General features: G+C 48.5%; 1 protein-coding gene across 1 annotated transcript; it reads right to left on the bottom strand.

The window, feature by feature from the left end:
• Positions 1-3,560: 3,560 nt before the first annotated feature.
• FAM167A (family with sequence similarity 167 member A) lies at positions 3,561-14,136 on the bottom strand (the record flags this gene model as incomplete). The annotated part of the gene is given in 3 exon segments (XM_082307319.1): positions 3,561-3,824; positions 13,615-14,004; positions 14,008-14,136. Coding segments are annotated over 3 exon segments (783 nt in total).

Raw genomic sequence — 14,136 nt, 5'->3', positions numbered from 1 at the left:
CCCCTATCCAAAATTTGCATATACGTGAGCTTTTTGGTACAAGAAAAAATAGCCTGAAATTTGGTCTTCTAGTTAGCCTGGAGAAATCCGTGGTCTTCCAGTCTGGCCATCTAAATTAAAAATGCAGTTAATTATTCACATGGACTAATTTCAAACTTGCTTTTTAATTTCAGTGAGGAACATGTCTCACTGCTGGGTGACTATGGACAACCCTTGAATCAATGGCCAGTAGACCCCTGCTTCAAATAGATGGAGCAGCAGCCACCTCCGTGATGCCGCTGGTGCTCCAGATGGAGATACCACAGCCTTGATTCGGTGGTCCACACATGTGGTCACATTAAAGCATATTTTCAGGATGGACCCCAGAAGCGTCAACCTTGGTTGCCACCAGCCTTTCTCTGCAGGCATCGTAGGTCACCTAGGAAAGGGGACGTGACCCTAAGCCACTCGTACAAGGAGAAGAACCAGCACTTGAGGGCATGAATCATCTCATTGCAGACAGCTGAGACCTGGTGGCTCCTTTCTGGGAATTTTGTGGTGGGAGCAATGACCTGAACTCGTGTTTCTCAAGGCCAACCCAACCTTTGGATGACTTGGGTGTTTTTAAACAAAGTCCGGCAAAAATCAGACATACTTCTATTTATTTTTCTTCCCTACCCTGGTATATTTTTAAGTGCCTGGACCCACTTTTGACTCAGTGGCTGGCTAACAGAACAGCACCTTATGTAAAAGAGTCATTTTTTTTTGGCTTACTTTCCCATACATTTTTGTCCAAACACGTAGTAAGTGTTCCCACCTTAATTTCTTCCCATCTCCTCCAGACTGCAAGGTGGAGCAATTGCTGATGGAGCCATAGGGGTGTCCCAGTGATGTGTATGGATAGAGAAACCTGACTGGAAACCTTGCACACCTGTAAACCTTGAACACACCAGACTGGTGCTTCCCCAACTGCTCTCCAGACAGAGCTGGAGCCACTGAACACAGTGAGAGACCAGAGGCAGAAATCAATACAGACATAATTTTATAATTAAAAAATTGTGCATTTTGTCAAACAGCTGGCAGTTATAATCATCCCTCATTGCACTTAATGCAGAAAATACATGTCTGGAACCCAGACGTCTGACATTTCTGATGCCACATATTATGACCTCCTAAGACTGTGCTTGTACTAACCTCCTGCATTCGGCTACCAGACAAGAGCCCAAAGGCAGGTCCCCCCTATAGTCAACTCTAGATCATCCTAGAGAGAACCAACCCCCCTCTTCCAAGGCATTATTTTCGCTGAAAAGTTGTCATTGCTATCATTTGATCGAAAATACCTCTGAAAATCAACATGTGGGACATTAATTGATTTTTTTTTAATTAAAAAAGTAAACAAAGAAGAATTTTAATGAGATTTTTGTTTCTTTTTCAAGATGTCCATGGGGAAATAAGGCTATTTCTCTACTAGTAAACTAAACAGCATCGTGGCTGGTTGTCTTGTCCAGAGGCCAACTGACAGTCTGGCCACAAGCCAATTTAACCTTCATCGCCTGGGCAACACAAGGTTCAGCACCCAGGCATGGCACTGATTAACTTATTGGTATAGACAGAGGTCCAGTGCCCAAAATACCTTCTTCCTTAGCAGAAAGAAATGATGCTCAGTGAGCTCAGTGGAGGGGGAGGCATCACCCAGGGGTTACGTACTATGGGAGACAGAGGACTGAACTCAGCTCCAGAGTCCCCTGCCAGTCCCCAGCCCCATGTGGCTATGAACCCCTTCATGATGTCAATTTGTTCATCCCATGGAGATCTGTGGAGGCAGATGAATTACTTGACTTCTCTGCATTGACCTAAGCTCTCTGTGGAAACCCCAAGTCTTGAAGCCTCATTGCATCTTCCCAGGCACAGCAGAGTCTCATCAGCTTCTGGTTGACGTCACATTTGGGAACAAAGACGTGGGTCCACCACTCAGCCTCCTGAGAGAGGCATCCTGCGGGCTCACATGCACACACACAACGTATGCACACACACAGATTAAAGACACAGTCAGGTACAGGCACGTCAACACAGCCACACAGCTTTCAGCTCAGCGCTGGCTTGCATCTCCCGCTCGTCCTCAGGGCTTGGGCTGGTGCTGCATGGACACAGCCACGTTCACTCAGACGCAGAGCTCTCCGCTTGGGCACGTGGCGGAGAGCAGAGTTGGGCTGGGGCAATGGGTTGAGAAATTGCACCACTCTGACACGGTCAGGAGAGGTGTTGGCACAGGAGGGAGAGCCTAGAGGCACCCACGCTCCCTCTAGAAAGACTGCCTTGGGTGCCAGGTGTCCCAAGATTGCCATGGCTAGACCTCTTGAGTCCCTGCCCTTGCTGGGCTACACCATGGGTGTGTCTGCCCTCCATGCCATGTACAGGCAGGTGTGTAGATGTGTGCACTGAAAGGCAAGAAAACATAGCATCCATCTTACATACTGCCAAGCAGGGAGGGAATCCCATGTGTTTGCTGCAAGTCCAAAGCCCATCGCAGCAATACTTCTCCCTTTAATTTTATAGTCACACTTTATGTTCGTTACACAAAAGTGCCTTTTCTCCTCTTGAAGTTCCTTTCTCTGATGGATGTGTGCTGCTACAGAGAATCCAGGATTTGCTGGTGCTGCTGTTGGGGGAATGTCAGCCTGGGTGTGATTTCTTTGATATGAGATGTCTTGGGTGTAAGTTACCTCCCTTGCCTTACTGCTTGCAGGGGTAACCACACGGTGTCTTGTGGCCACTGCTGACAACAAGATCAGGAATACGTATTGCTCTGGGTATAACTTCTAGGGCACGCAGGCGACTTCTGGCTGGCTGGAGTCTCTATATAAATGTGTCCATGATCTGTCCATAATCTATACCACAGGCAAAATTAGGCTAGAGTACACTGGACTCAACAGAGCAAGTCAACAAACACATCTTCTCACCATTTCTTGGAGCTGGATGCCATTTAACCCACAGTCCCTCACCTGCTGGGAGGGCTCCTTTCCACTGGAAATCAGCTTCCTATCTGAGATGGCCCCATAGATCCTGTGCTTGGGCCAGCAGAGGCTGACGATTGATGCCCAAGGAGACAGCCAGGGAGGACAGTGACTCTGAAGAGACAGCTCTAGCCTGGGAGGAGGTAAAGGAGACGGGAAAAGGGATTTTGCTTTGCTTTGTGGTTGATCTTTGACACATCCCCCTTTGACTTCTGAGTACAAACAGCCACGTTGGAGCTGCCTTCTCTTAGTTACTGTGGGGGGAAGAGAAGGAGAAGGGTCTTTGTAAAGGAGCAGGCCAAGTGCACTTGTTGGGTTCAGATGCTCTCCCCGCTTCCTCCATGCAGGTTGTGTCTTCTCAATAAGCATGTCCATGCCATCTCTGTGCCCAGCTCTGCTTCTCTGCCGCTCTGCCCTGCCACCAAGACGAGCTGTGGGTTCCCTGTTTGCTCCTGTTCCCTCTGCCCCTCTTTGGCCTCTTTTTGCCTAGCTGTCAGGCGGAGAGAGCCCTGGCACTGCCCAGTCCTCTCTCTCTTTCTCCCCCATCCTTCCCTCTTCTTCCCCCCTTCAGCACAGCGAGAACCGGCGGGAGTTGATGTTCATCTTGGTGACCCCAATGAGCTTTAGTGGCGTGGAGAGGCTGAAGGAGCTCACAAGGGGGAAGTCGCAGAAGAGGTCAGAGAGCTCATCCCTCTCCTCCAGCTCGTACGTGGCGTCGTTGAGCATGCGCTGGTGCAGGTGGCAGGTCTGCTCAATCTTCAGCTTGTTGATGTCGCTGCGAAGGCGCATGAGTTGCCTCGCCAGTTGCTGGTCCTGCAGGCGCATTTCTGCCTGAAACACAAGACGGAGGGTGGAGAGGGAAGAGGGTATTGGCAAGGGCACAGCAAATTTCCTCATCATGCTGCTCACTGCCAGAGGCTGCACCAAGTCATTGGAAAGGTAACTCATCTAGAGATGTTACTCCATTGCAAAGAACTGGGAGGGACGCGAGGGTCTTCCAAGCTAGCAATGCATCCCAGTCAAATACCAGCTCAGGATGGTGAATTTTTAGCGTTCAGGAAGTCTGTGCCTGCTCAAGTTTTCAAGAGCACCAGGAAACTGGAATTAAAGCCAGCCATGCCAAGGCTATTGGCTTAGGTATCCATCAGTGCAGGTTTCATAGCCTCCATCTCAATCTTGAGCAAAGCCCAAATTAATTTTGTTCATGAGGGAGTAGCCACAGTGAGAAGTAGCAATTAGAGGTGGAAAGGACTAATTAAAAGAACCCCAGAGAATGAATCCCCAAATTCTCAGCCAGGGTTTCCAGCCTACATGAATCAGAGCTGATTCACAACAGCTGGGAACATGGCCCTCCACATCCCCTGTGGCTTATCTCACTGGTTTGAAGTGGCTCTTGGATGGGACCTCCATGTTTTCCCACAGGAGACAGAACAACCATCCCACAGGCTAATGAGCTAAGTGTTTTGGAGGGTTTTTTCCTCCCCTGACACCTAACTTCAGAAGGTGGAAGATTCAGATGTGATGAAAGAAAAGAGCTTTTTTTTTTTTTTTTAATTCCAACTTATAATTAAGCAGAAAATATATTGCCACAGGATATCGGGGATGGTGAAGGAAGGAGGTGAATACTTGGTGCAAGAATCAGCCTTTGTCTGGGGAACAGAAGCAGACAGAGCTAGAACAGCAGATGCCAGGAAGAGAACCCCACATCTCACCCCACATCCCTCCTCACAGAAAAGTAACAAACCACAAGCCACAATGAAAAGAAAGTGGTGGGAGAGAAGCCGAACAGCTCTTAGCAAACCTTGTGGCTTAAATCTCTCTGTAACTACTGGAGACAAGGAAAGAGCAAAACAGGCTGGAAAAGCAGTCCTACATCTGCCCTGATGCAATGTCCTGCCTCTTTCCCTGGTGTTGCCTCCATCGCAGGACATGAAGTGGCACTGGAAGGAACCCTTTGGTACAAGGCTCCTGATTTTCTTTTGTTTGTTTGGGTTTTTTTTGCCTCCCCATGTCTCCCTGGGTATGTGCTCTCCTCACCAACTTCTCAGTGCATGAGACGATGCCTTGAGCTCATCTCCAGCTGCACTGTGGAGCTGTCCTGACCCCAAATCCATCCTTTACCTCTCTCCTTTGATTTGTGTCACTGGTTTCTTGGCTCCCCGTGGTTTGAACGAGCTCAGAAACAGACCCAGACTACATCTATAGCAATACATTAAAGAGTGCATTGCAAAAAAGTCTCTCCACTTGATTGCAAGCAAGGTCCTGGCATCCTTTGAAATGAGGCCAGCTCTCACAGTCCCAAGCAATTCCCCACAGGCACTCTTCAGGAGTTAACACAGTGGGATTCATCCTCAGTAGGCATTTGGGATACAGCCACCTCGCCTGGATTTTAACAGCATGGATGTGGCCAGACCATACCTGTTTACCTCCAGGCCTGAAAATGAGCTGTTTAGTTTACAAGTACAGATGTAGCTCTGGGGGAGGGGGGTAAATTTATTCCTGATCTGGTGGCTCATACATGAAGCTGCAGAAGGGAAGGGAGGAGGGAAAATTCTCCTCGAGAGGCTCCACAGGTGGCCCTGGTATTTCTGCATGAGACTTTTCTGATGCCTGATGCATGGGCTGCTGCAACAAGGCTGTCAACCAGAGCAGCCTCGGGGTTGCTCTAGCTTGTGGCACAATCCCTCCTCCTCCAGGCAATGCCTCCGAAGACGTCGGGATTGCCCCTTGCAGTATTGCCAGTCTCACAGCAAGGTGAAGCAGCCACCTTAGGAGGCTGAAGGGCTTGGAGGGAAGCCTGGCTCTGCTCCAGCTGTTTTCTGTGGCTGTCGGGAAGCCCTTTGCAATGCTGTGCTCAGAGCCTAAGCTGAGAGCTGACATGAGTATAATGAAAGTTAATCCAAGCCAAGCAAACCTTTTCTCACTCCTGCACCACGGAGGCACCGTGGACGAACTTGCCTGGTGCTTTCAGCTAGCAATTGGACTCCAGCTCGGTTGCCTGGAGAGGATTAAGTCACCTCTGTACAAATCTCAGAGTGAATCTCTCTCTCATGAAATCTGGCAGGGTTGTGGCCATTTGCCTTCTTCAAAAAACCCACTGTTTCCTTGCAGACCTCGTAGCCTGTGTCCCCAGCACAGTAATGCCATTTGGCAGGTTTTTCTTCAGTGGCAATGAAAAAAAATTCATTTTGTTGATATTTTTCCCTGTTTCACAATGAACACTGCAACTTGATATTTTATCAGGAAGGTGATCGTGGGCATTATTGAACTGACCCTTTGTCGTTCTTTCTTGTCAGTTTATCAAGCTATATAAGATGTGTCAACAAATGCTTTCATTAAATGCTTTGAAGAACGTGGGATTAAAAAAAAAAAAACAAACAAACCACGAAAAAGGGTTTAAAAATTAATTATGAGGCCATTGTGGAGAGGGATGTGAGTCGGAGATTGCTATTTTCCCCTTGCACGTCAGCTTTCCACTTTTTGACTGGTTCTTGCTTTCCCTGACTTTTGAGGAAGCTGTCTTGATTTCATGCAAGCTGGAAGACAAAGCCCTCCAGGGCACATCCTTCAGGTGCTCCATCTCCAGCCACCCTTCCTTACCCTCATCAGACCTGCTGACCCCAACTTTTGCCGAACCAGCCTCTTCTACAGCCACATGGCCCCTAGGGTGGGATCAACGTGGCATGGGGCAAACCCACCACCCATCTACATTGATCACCTAGGCTGTGACACCATCTTAGGCACAGCCCTGCCTGGTTGTGCTCTGGGGCTGAACAGGGAAGCAAGGGCGCCCTGTCAGATATGCACCATCAGCCAAGGCTTTCCCAGGGGGATAAAGCCCTCTTCTGCCCTCCGGAAAAGAAAGGTAGATGGGTGAGGAACAAAGCCTGGCAATGGTTGACTAAAGAATGACGTGCACAATAAGGAGATGGCACAGGGGATGAGGGCTGTCACTGCTTGCACCCCTTGGGAGACCTCCTTGGCTTCTTGAGGACTCAGGAGTGCCTTGCATGGTGATAGGTCCCATGGAGACAGGTCCATGGGGTGATGGCTGGGTGGGGTGCAGAGCACTAAGGGCCCCACCGTGGGCAGGAAGGGTGGGCTGCTCTGCAGGGCCTGGCCTCCCTCATTCCTCCTGCTCATCGCCAAGGCTTGGCTTGAGATGCAAACACCCTGTCCTCCCTCTGTGGATTTGTCCTGTCAAACCTTGTTTTGTTCAAAACCACTCAGAATATTAGCAGAATTTGGATCTGAACCCAGAAATCCTCATTCTCCTTCTCTTTCCCAGAAGTTCCTCACAAGTACTAGAAGCATTCAATCCGTCCCACGCTTAGGATCAAACCATCTCTAGAAATGATTAATGATCTTTTTTTAAAAGGAGCACTGTCAGGCCAGCAAAGCTCTACAAAGCTTCCTGGAAAGAAATAATGGGATTACAGGGGCCATATCGTAGGAAGCCACGGGTTTTCGGTTTACACAGTTCACCCACAGGGCTGGCGACCACAGTGTTAACTCGATGCACCAGTTCATCTGCGTGGGACGACAGCATGATCCCACACACTCTGTGCAATGTCTGGGAGAAACCCACGGGGAGCACCCAGCAGAAGCTGTGCATTTTGCTTTCTTCGAGTCTCACATGCTAAATGCAGGAACAGCCTCAGGTATGTCTTGCTCACACAAGCCACTTTTTAACACCATCTGCCTCTTTCTGCACACCCAGCTCCAACAGGCAAAGAGCTGCCTTTCAGCTGCGTGGCTGGAGCACGCTGTTGGGATGTACAAGCTGCTGGTTTGAACTTCCCTGGGTGGGAGGGGGAACCAAACCCAGGTCGTTCCTGGCAGAGGAGCTACTGCAGCTCCTAGGCTGAATCACAAAGCTGGATCACAGAGGCCCAGAGTCTTATGAACCCAAAAAGGATTTTCTCTTTGGATTGAGCTTCAGAGTCTCCCAGGGATGTTTAATATGGGGGAGGAAGAGAAAGTTTTGGATGCATCCTTGCCTGCTGTCCAGTCTAGGTGGCTTAGCCCAAGTAGGTAGAAGTAGCTCAGGCTGTAGCCTAGACTTGTCTTCAAGTTTGCATTAACCATATGGTCACAGAGAGGAAGGCCAATAATGTTCCCATTGCCAGTGGTCCATCTCCCTGTATTGCTATGAGGGGATGTATTGGCAGAGAACACCGCATGGCATGGAGGTGTGGAGCTCCTTGGGACCTCTTCCCAAAAAAGAAGTGCCCCATGGACAGCATCCCAGTCTGTGGTCCATAAAGCTCAGGGTGATGGTCTGTGGAGAAGTGGCTGCTCCCATGGGGCTAGTCCTTTTTATTTCCAAAAGATCAAAAGGAACGTAAATCTAAACTGGTGCTTTCCTAACTGAGTGCAGTCACTTGGATTCAAGCACGGAGAAGCACAGGCCAGTTATTAGACCCTTGCCAAACATTTCAGAGAAGCCAGTTAAGTCTGTGTTCTGGTTTGAGGCTTCATCTTCAAAGGTGCTCAGATGCCACTCTGCCATGGCTAATTTTAGATGCTCACGCCCTTGTGGCGCAACCCACAGCCCCAAAGAAGGTATCTAATCTCCTCCTGGGAGTTACACACCACCAAAGTCCAGGCTACCTTTGACAGCTGACACATGCAGAGCCTGATGTGGGTCCCAAATCTCATGCTTCTCAGTATTGAGTTCAGTCTGTGTTGAACCCCTCAGAATTAATCATATTACCGTTCCTGGGGGAGGTAGTTACCTCTGTTTTTTGTTAAATTAAGGGGTGCTAAAATGCTTCCAGGATTGGTAATGCTGTACCTAGGAGAAAGCCCACTGCCAGAGGAAAAGCCTGGCAGCTTAGCATCTGAGTGAAGTGAACAGAGGGGCATCTTAGTGGGCTTGCACATGGGCTTATACAGGAGAAGAGCACATAATTTCTCAGAGCTGCAGTTACATCTCTGCTACACGCATGAATCTACATCCACCCCATGAAACTCCCTCTCCTTCCAAAATTGGGTAGATGTCCCGTGGGGACAGTCCTGTTGTGTGATAACTCCTAAACTGTGTCCCTATTCTGGCAATTTAACAGTAGAGATGACCCTGCTCTGGTGCCTGTGCCCACGTCCTTTCACTGCTTTAAATAAAAATACAGAAAAATCCTTCCTGGACCTGCTATGTAGCAGAGGACTCCCAATGCAGGCCAGTCTCCATCACCATATCCATGCTCTAGATTCCTTCTCCTCTGCACCTCTGAACAACCACAGAGCAATCTGCAATGAGGCTCATGTCAACACTGTTTTGGTGCCACATCATTGTTTAAATTCCCTTAAGTAGTTGCTCAGCCAATATCAGTATCCCAAATGGAGATAACAGCAGTTAATATTTAGTAATAAATGTCTGACCAACACGACATAGGTTTTTTACTGTTTCCCAGGAGAGAGAGTCAGACATTTGTGTCCCTTTTCAAGAGTCTTTCCTGCATTCTGGCTCACACACCTCAGATTTCAGTGCCAAACGTTGGTGAATTTGAGACGGAAAGCTTATTTTCCTACTGGGACAAAGTCAGCACTGCCCTAAGATGTCCCAGTTCATAGCAGAGTTTTGTTCTTTAACCACATTTAGGAGGAAGAGGACTTAGAGGGCTTAATTTTAGAACTTGCAAAACCTGACAAATTACAAAAACAAAGAGGAAAATACAGTCTGACCACTCTGATCCTTGGGTCTGTCACCATGCCCAGGCTGTTGATGGCTTTACTTTCAGCATTGATGAAGAGCAGCCACACTTGACAGCGCAAAGGCAAACACGAGGGCAAAGAAGAGGCAGGAGGAGTTGGGGAGGGAAGTGTTCCAGCCCTGGGGCTGTTCAGCACACGCTGAGTGCTGCAATTTGCTCGTACATCTACACAGAGCCTCTCAGCGCAAACACAAGAGCAGGAGCTTGCATGTCTGAATAAATCACCTACTCAGGGCCAGATTCTCAGCAGGTCCCAGCTGACGCGGCTGGCTGGAGCTCAGTGGGCATATGTCAGTCCTATAAACTAGGGCCAGGACTTGATGTGCAGAATCAGGTCCTGGAACAGGTCATGTGGGGTGAAAGACCAAGAACAGCAGATGCACAGTAAGACCTTGGGTTTGTCCTTCTGAACATGAGGAGCCTGAACCTGGCTGAACCTAAACCAGAGCAGACTCTGGAGACACGGAGGCAAATTCCCTGCAGCATTGGATGACCCCTTTTGTGTGAACTGGAAGTAATGCTTCAGATTTTACAGGTAACTTTAATTTTAAAGCTTGGCACTCCTGGACTATCACTTGACCAAGCAACTAACCCATGCCCATGGCCCGTTCTGTAGCACCATGGCCAAGGGGAAGTTTGGGCATACGCATACTACTAAATTCACTTTGCTGCTTCTACTGTTTTGGCTGGGACAGAGTTAATTCCAAAATTGGGTGGTCCTGTACAAATTGCCTGTTGGGGACAGTCCCCAGCATGTGCAAAATCCTGAAGCTCTAACTGTCTGGCAGGGTGCTAGCTGGTACAAGCCAAGACCATGCTGGGGCCATGCTATTGAAATAACCCAGCCCAAACACACTGGAAGCTGTGATGAGGGTTGCACAGTGTGGGTAATGGAGCTGTATGCCCTGCATCATTTCATGTCATTCAGTAAGGACACGGGCTGGTGTACTTCTTTCCTGGATAGAAATCTCCACATACACCGGCTTTTGCCCTTTCACTGGATAGATGAATCCTACATACTCTAAATTAACTTCTCATGAAGGACTGTGTAGAGTGGGGGAGAAGGACAGCAGAGGACAGCGTGGCAGAGACAGATTCCACCTGTTATGACTACTAGATCATTTCTGGATCATTTTCAGAAAGCTGCCTGGGATACTCAACACTTGCTTGGGGCAAGGCTGGGTTGCGTGGTGGTCCCACGTCTATGGTCTCCTACGTTAAACTAGACCAGAAGGGTTGATTACCGACTTAAGGTGACCTTACCCAAGGTGTTGGGTGCTGGCCCCCTGCCTGGCTGCCCCAAGCAGGGTGCTGTCTGAGGGATGCTGCCTTTTCTGGCCTTCGCTCCTGCCTTAAATAAATATATAAACTTAGACATAACCGTATCCTGCTCTGAAGCCTTCCCGTTTCCTTTACTATCACAACATGGGGATAAACAAGGAAAAATCCTGGCCGTGTTGGGATGTGTGGGAGCTTGTTCCTTTATTTGAAAAGAAACTGGGTTTCACCCTTGAAATGTAATGTGAAATGCATCTTTTTGTTCCAGCATCCTGTGATGTGATGGCCTCGCTGTGTTCTCACTGTTTGCTGGCAGCTCTTACCCAACAATAGTGCCTCCAACATAGCTATTTAGCTATGTGGTCAGTCAAACACATGCTCTCTCGTTTGGGGAAATTGTTCTAAATTACATGAGTCACATCCAGATCCAGCAAAGACTGGTATAATTAAGAGGCAGGAAAATGGAAAGTGAGGAAAAGTTAAGGGTTTGCTTTGCCCTTTTTCGTCTTTAATTTAAACTTTCAGTTTTCATCAGATGGTGGTTTATACGCCACACCCAAGTCTAAAGGGTAGAAGCAGACTCTGAGACAATTTATACTTCCATCATGGGCAGAAACTGAAAGAACAAACCAAATCTTTTAAAATCCAGGCCTCTGAGAAGGAAAATCTGCTTCTTACTGTCTTTGGGCATCTTGAGATTTGGGGTTTACATCAAGTGCGCTGTGAATTTAAGATTGCATCACAGATGCAAGCACAGACCCAGATTCAGGTCTCGGATCAGGAGCTGAGATTCTCCACAGCACTAAGTGATTTCAGGAGATCAGCTCAAAACACTTTTGTAATAGTCCTTGATTCCTGAAAGCACTGCACTTGCCTTGTGAAAGCCATAGTCCTGAGAAACATCTCAACCACCAAAACTGTGACATCCAGAACCACCTCTGTAAATAACTTCTCTAGAGATCAATCTAGCTGGGCAAATACAGCAACAGCAACAAAAAGTTGACAAATAAAAGATCTGTGGAGGAAAAGTCACTGAGAATTTTTAAAAGCTATTATTCGTTGTTGTGCTTGAGAAGTTTTTCTCCAAGACTTTCAGTGCTCATCAGAAGCAAAGCATTTGCACAGGAACATTTTCACATGTGCATCTGAACTGCAAGTGATGTCCCAGCTCCCTGGGACCCTGTTGCAAATATTTTTGCTGTCAATACAGTTGCAAATGCTGGTGGGACTCACAGGCAGACTTCCAATTAGCCAACAGAAACAAAGCCACGTGACATGAGTTGTTTCCAGTCATGTGGGCCAAATAGTAAAGATTTTTCATTCCAATGAGGAGAAGGGAAGGATCACTGGGAAGTGTGGTCTTGGTGTCTGCTTGCTCCTACACTTGTGAAGAGCACTGGGGCCCATTCTCCAGCCCTGAAAACAGCTGCCCGGATCTGGCCATGTCCATCCTATTGACCACCTGTGGCCTCTGGAAAAGACGTGCTGCATCCACGCTTCCTCCTGGGAATTATCCCTAGGCTGTGCTGACTCCTGAGCTGGGTTGGGACCTGCTTGCTTGCACTAGTTGGCCCAGGCCAAATTTGTGCCAAAGACCATGATAGCAACACAATGTGTAAAAGATGAGCTTCCAGCACCTATGCCCTGACTCTGTGTATTTCCCTAACATAGATGTAGCATTTTTGTCTTGTCTTCCTCTCTGTGAAACTACCAGTTCATAACTACCAGAAATAAATGTATGTGTAAGATAGGGCCCAAGATTGGGATGGGAGGGTGACAGAAATGTGGACCAGCAGGAGCCAACAGACAATGAACCTGTAAGAGCTGGATGAGGAGGGGTCTGCGATAAGGTTCTGGCATCATGCATACAGCAGAAAAAGGAATATTATTCATTAGCTATTACATGGTCAGAACAAAGGGTTTCCACAACAGTTTGAAACAAGAGGAAGCACTTGGTCTCACCATGCAGAAATGAGTTGGGGGAAGCAGGTTACCACAAGACCTTATAGAGAGTCGTGAGTTAAAAAAAAAAAGAAAAAGGGAGAATTAAGCAAACACTCGGAGGTTAAATCTGCTAATGCATGTTAAATGCAATGGTCAGCATATAACCTCCCACTGCGGGAGTTCCTAAACCACTGACAGTCACAAGCTGCAAGGGCAGATCCAGGGGAAGGATCTAGCCACGCTTCCTACAGCCCTGATGAAGCATCCATTCCTGATGCCCATCAGAGAAGTGCTATTACACCAGCAGTGCCCTCGTGTTCATGGTGTACTCGTACCTGCTGTATTCGTCTGAGTGTTGAGATATAATTAGAGAAGCAGGGGAGGGGGCAAACTGCTAAGTCCTAACCAGTGCAAGTGACCATATTTCCCCAGCCTGCTGGATCCCAGCAGGGACGCTGAGACTGGCCCAGCTCCTTCTCTGAGGTTATGGATGCTCTGGCATCAGTCTTTTCCCTTCCCTGGGCTGCTCCTGCTCCCGCCAGCCACAGAAAGCGCAATGATTGATTGTTGCCTTTTCACCGGAGGCCGAAGGCAGGTAGGAACAAGGAGTCACTTGTTTCCTCATTCTTTTTTTTTTTCCCCTCTTGAAAAAGTGTGCTATCTAACAGGGACAGGAAACCACTTACCAGTTCCTTCCTGAGCCACGTTAAAGCTTCGTCAATGCTCTCAAAGCCACCTATTCTCCCTGAGGTAAGAGTCACCTTTTCCCGGGCAGGGCTCCCATTGAGATGTAGCTGCACCTTCCTCAAGGAGACAGCCTCCCCTGTGGCCTTCTTGGCCTCGGTTGCCTCCTCCTCGTCCTCTCCCGCCGGCTGGGGGCTCTTCCATGCTTGCTCCTCCAGCTTCGCCTTCCACTCCAAGTAGGACGGGCGTCTGGTCTCCAGTCTCAGCTTCTCTGTCAATGCCTTGAGGCTCCTCAGGTGGTCATCAGGAGGAGCAGCACCTCCAGAGCCAACATCCGTGCTGTCCAGCGCCTCTTCTATTTGGATTTTGGGTAGAGACATCCTCTTCGGGAGTCAAATGGCATAGGGGTGTGTTGCAAAGGGCCAGGGATGGAGGTGGGAAACCCTCAGGGCTGGACCAGCTCCTGCGGCGTGCCAAACGCAGCCCCTTGGAAGACAGCTGTGGTGGTGATGGCTCCTGCTCAT

Source organism: Platalea leucorodia (assembly GCF_965183815.1).
Source record: "Platalea leucorodia genome assembly, chromosome: 3".
NCBI lineage: Eukaryota > Metazoa > Chordata > Aves > Pelecaniformes > Threskiornithidae > Platalea > Platalea leucorodia.
This window is presented reverse-complemented; position numbering and strand designations above follow the sequence as displayed.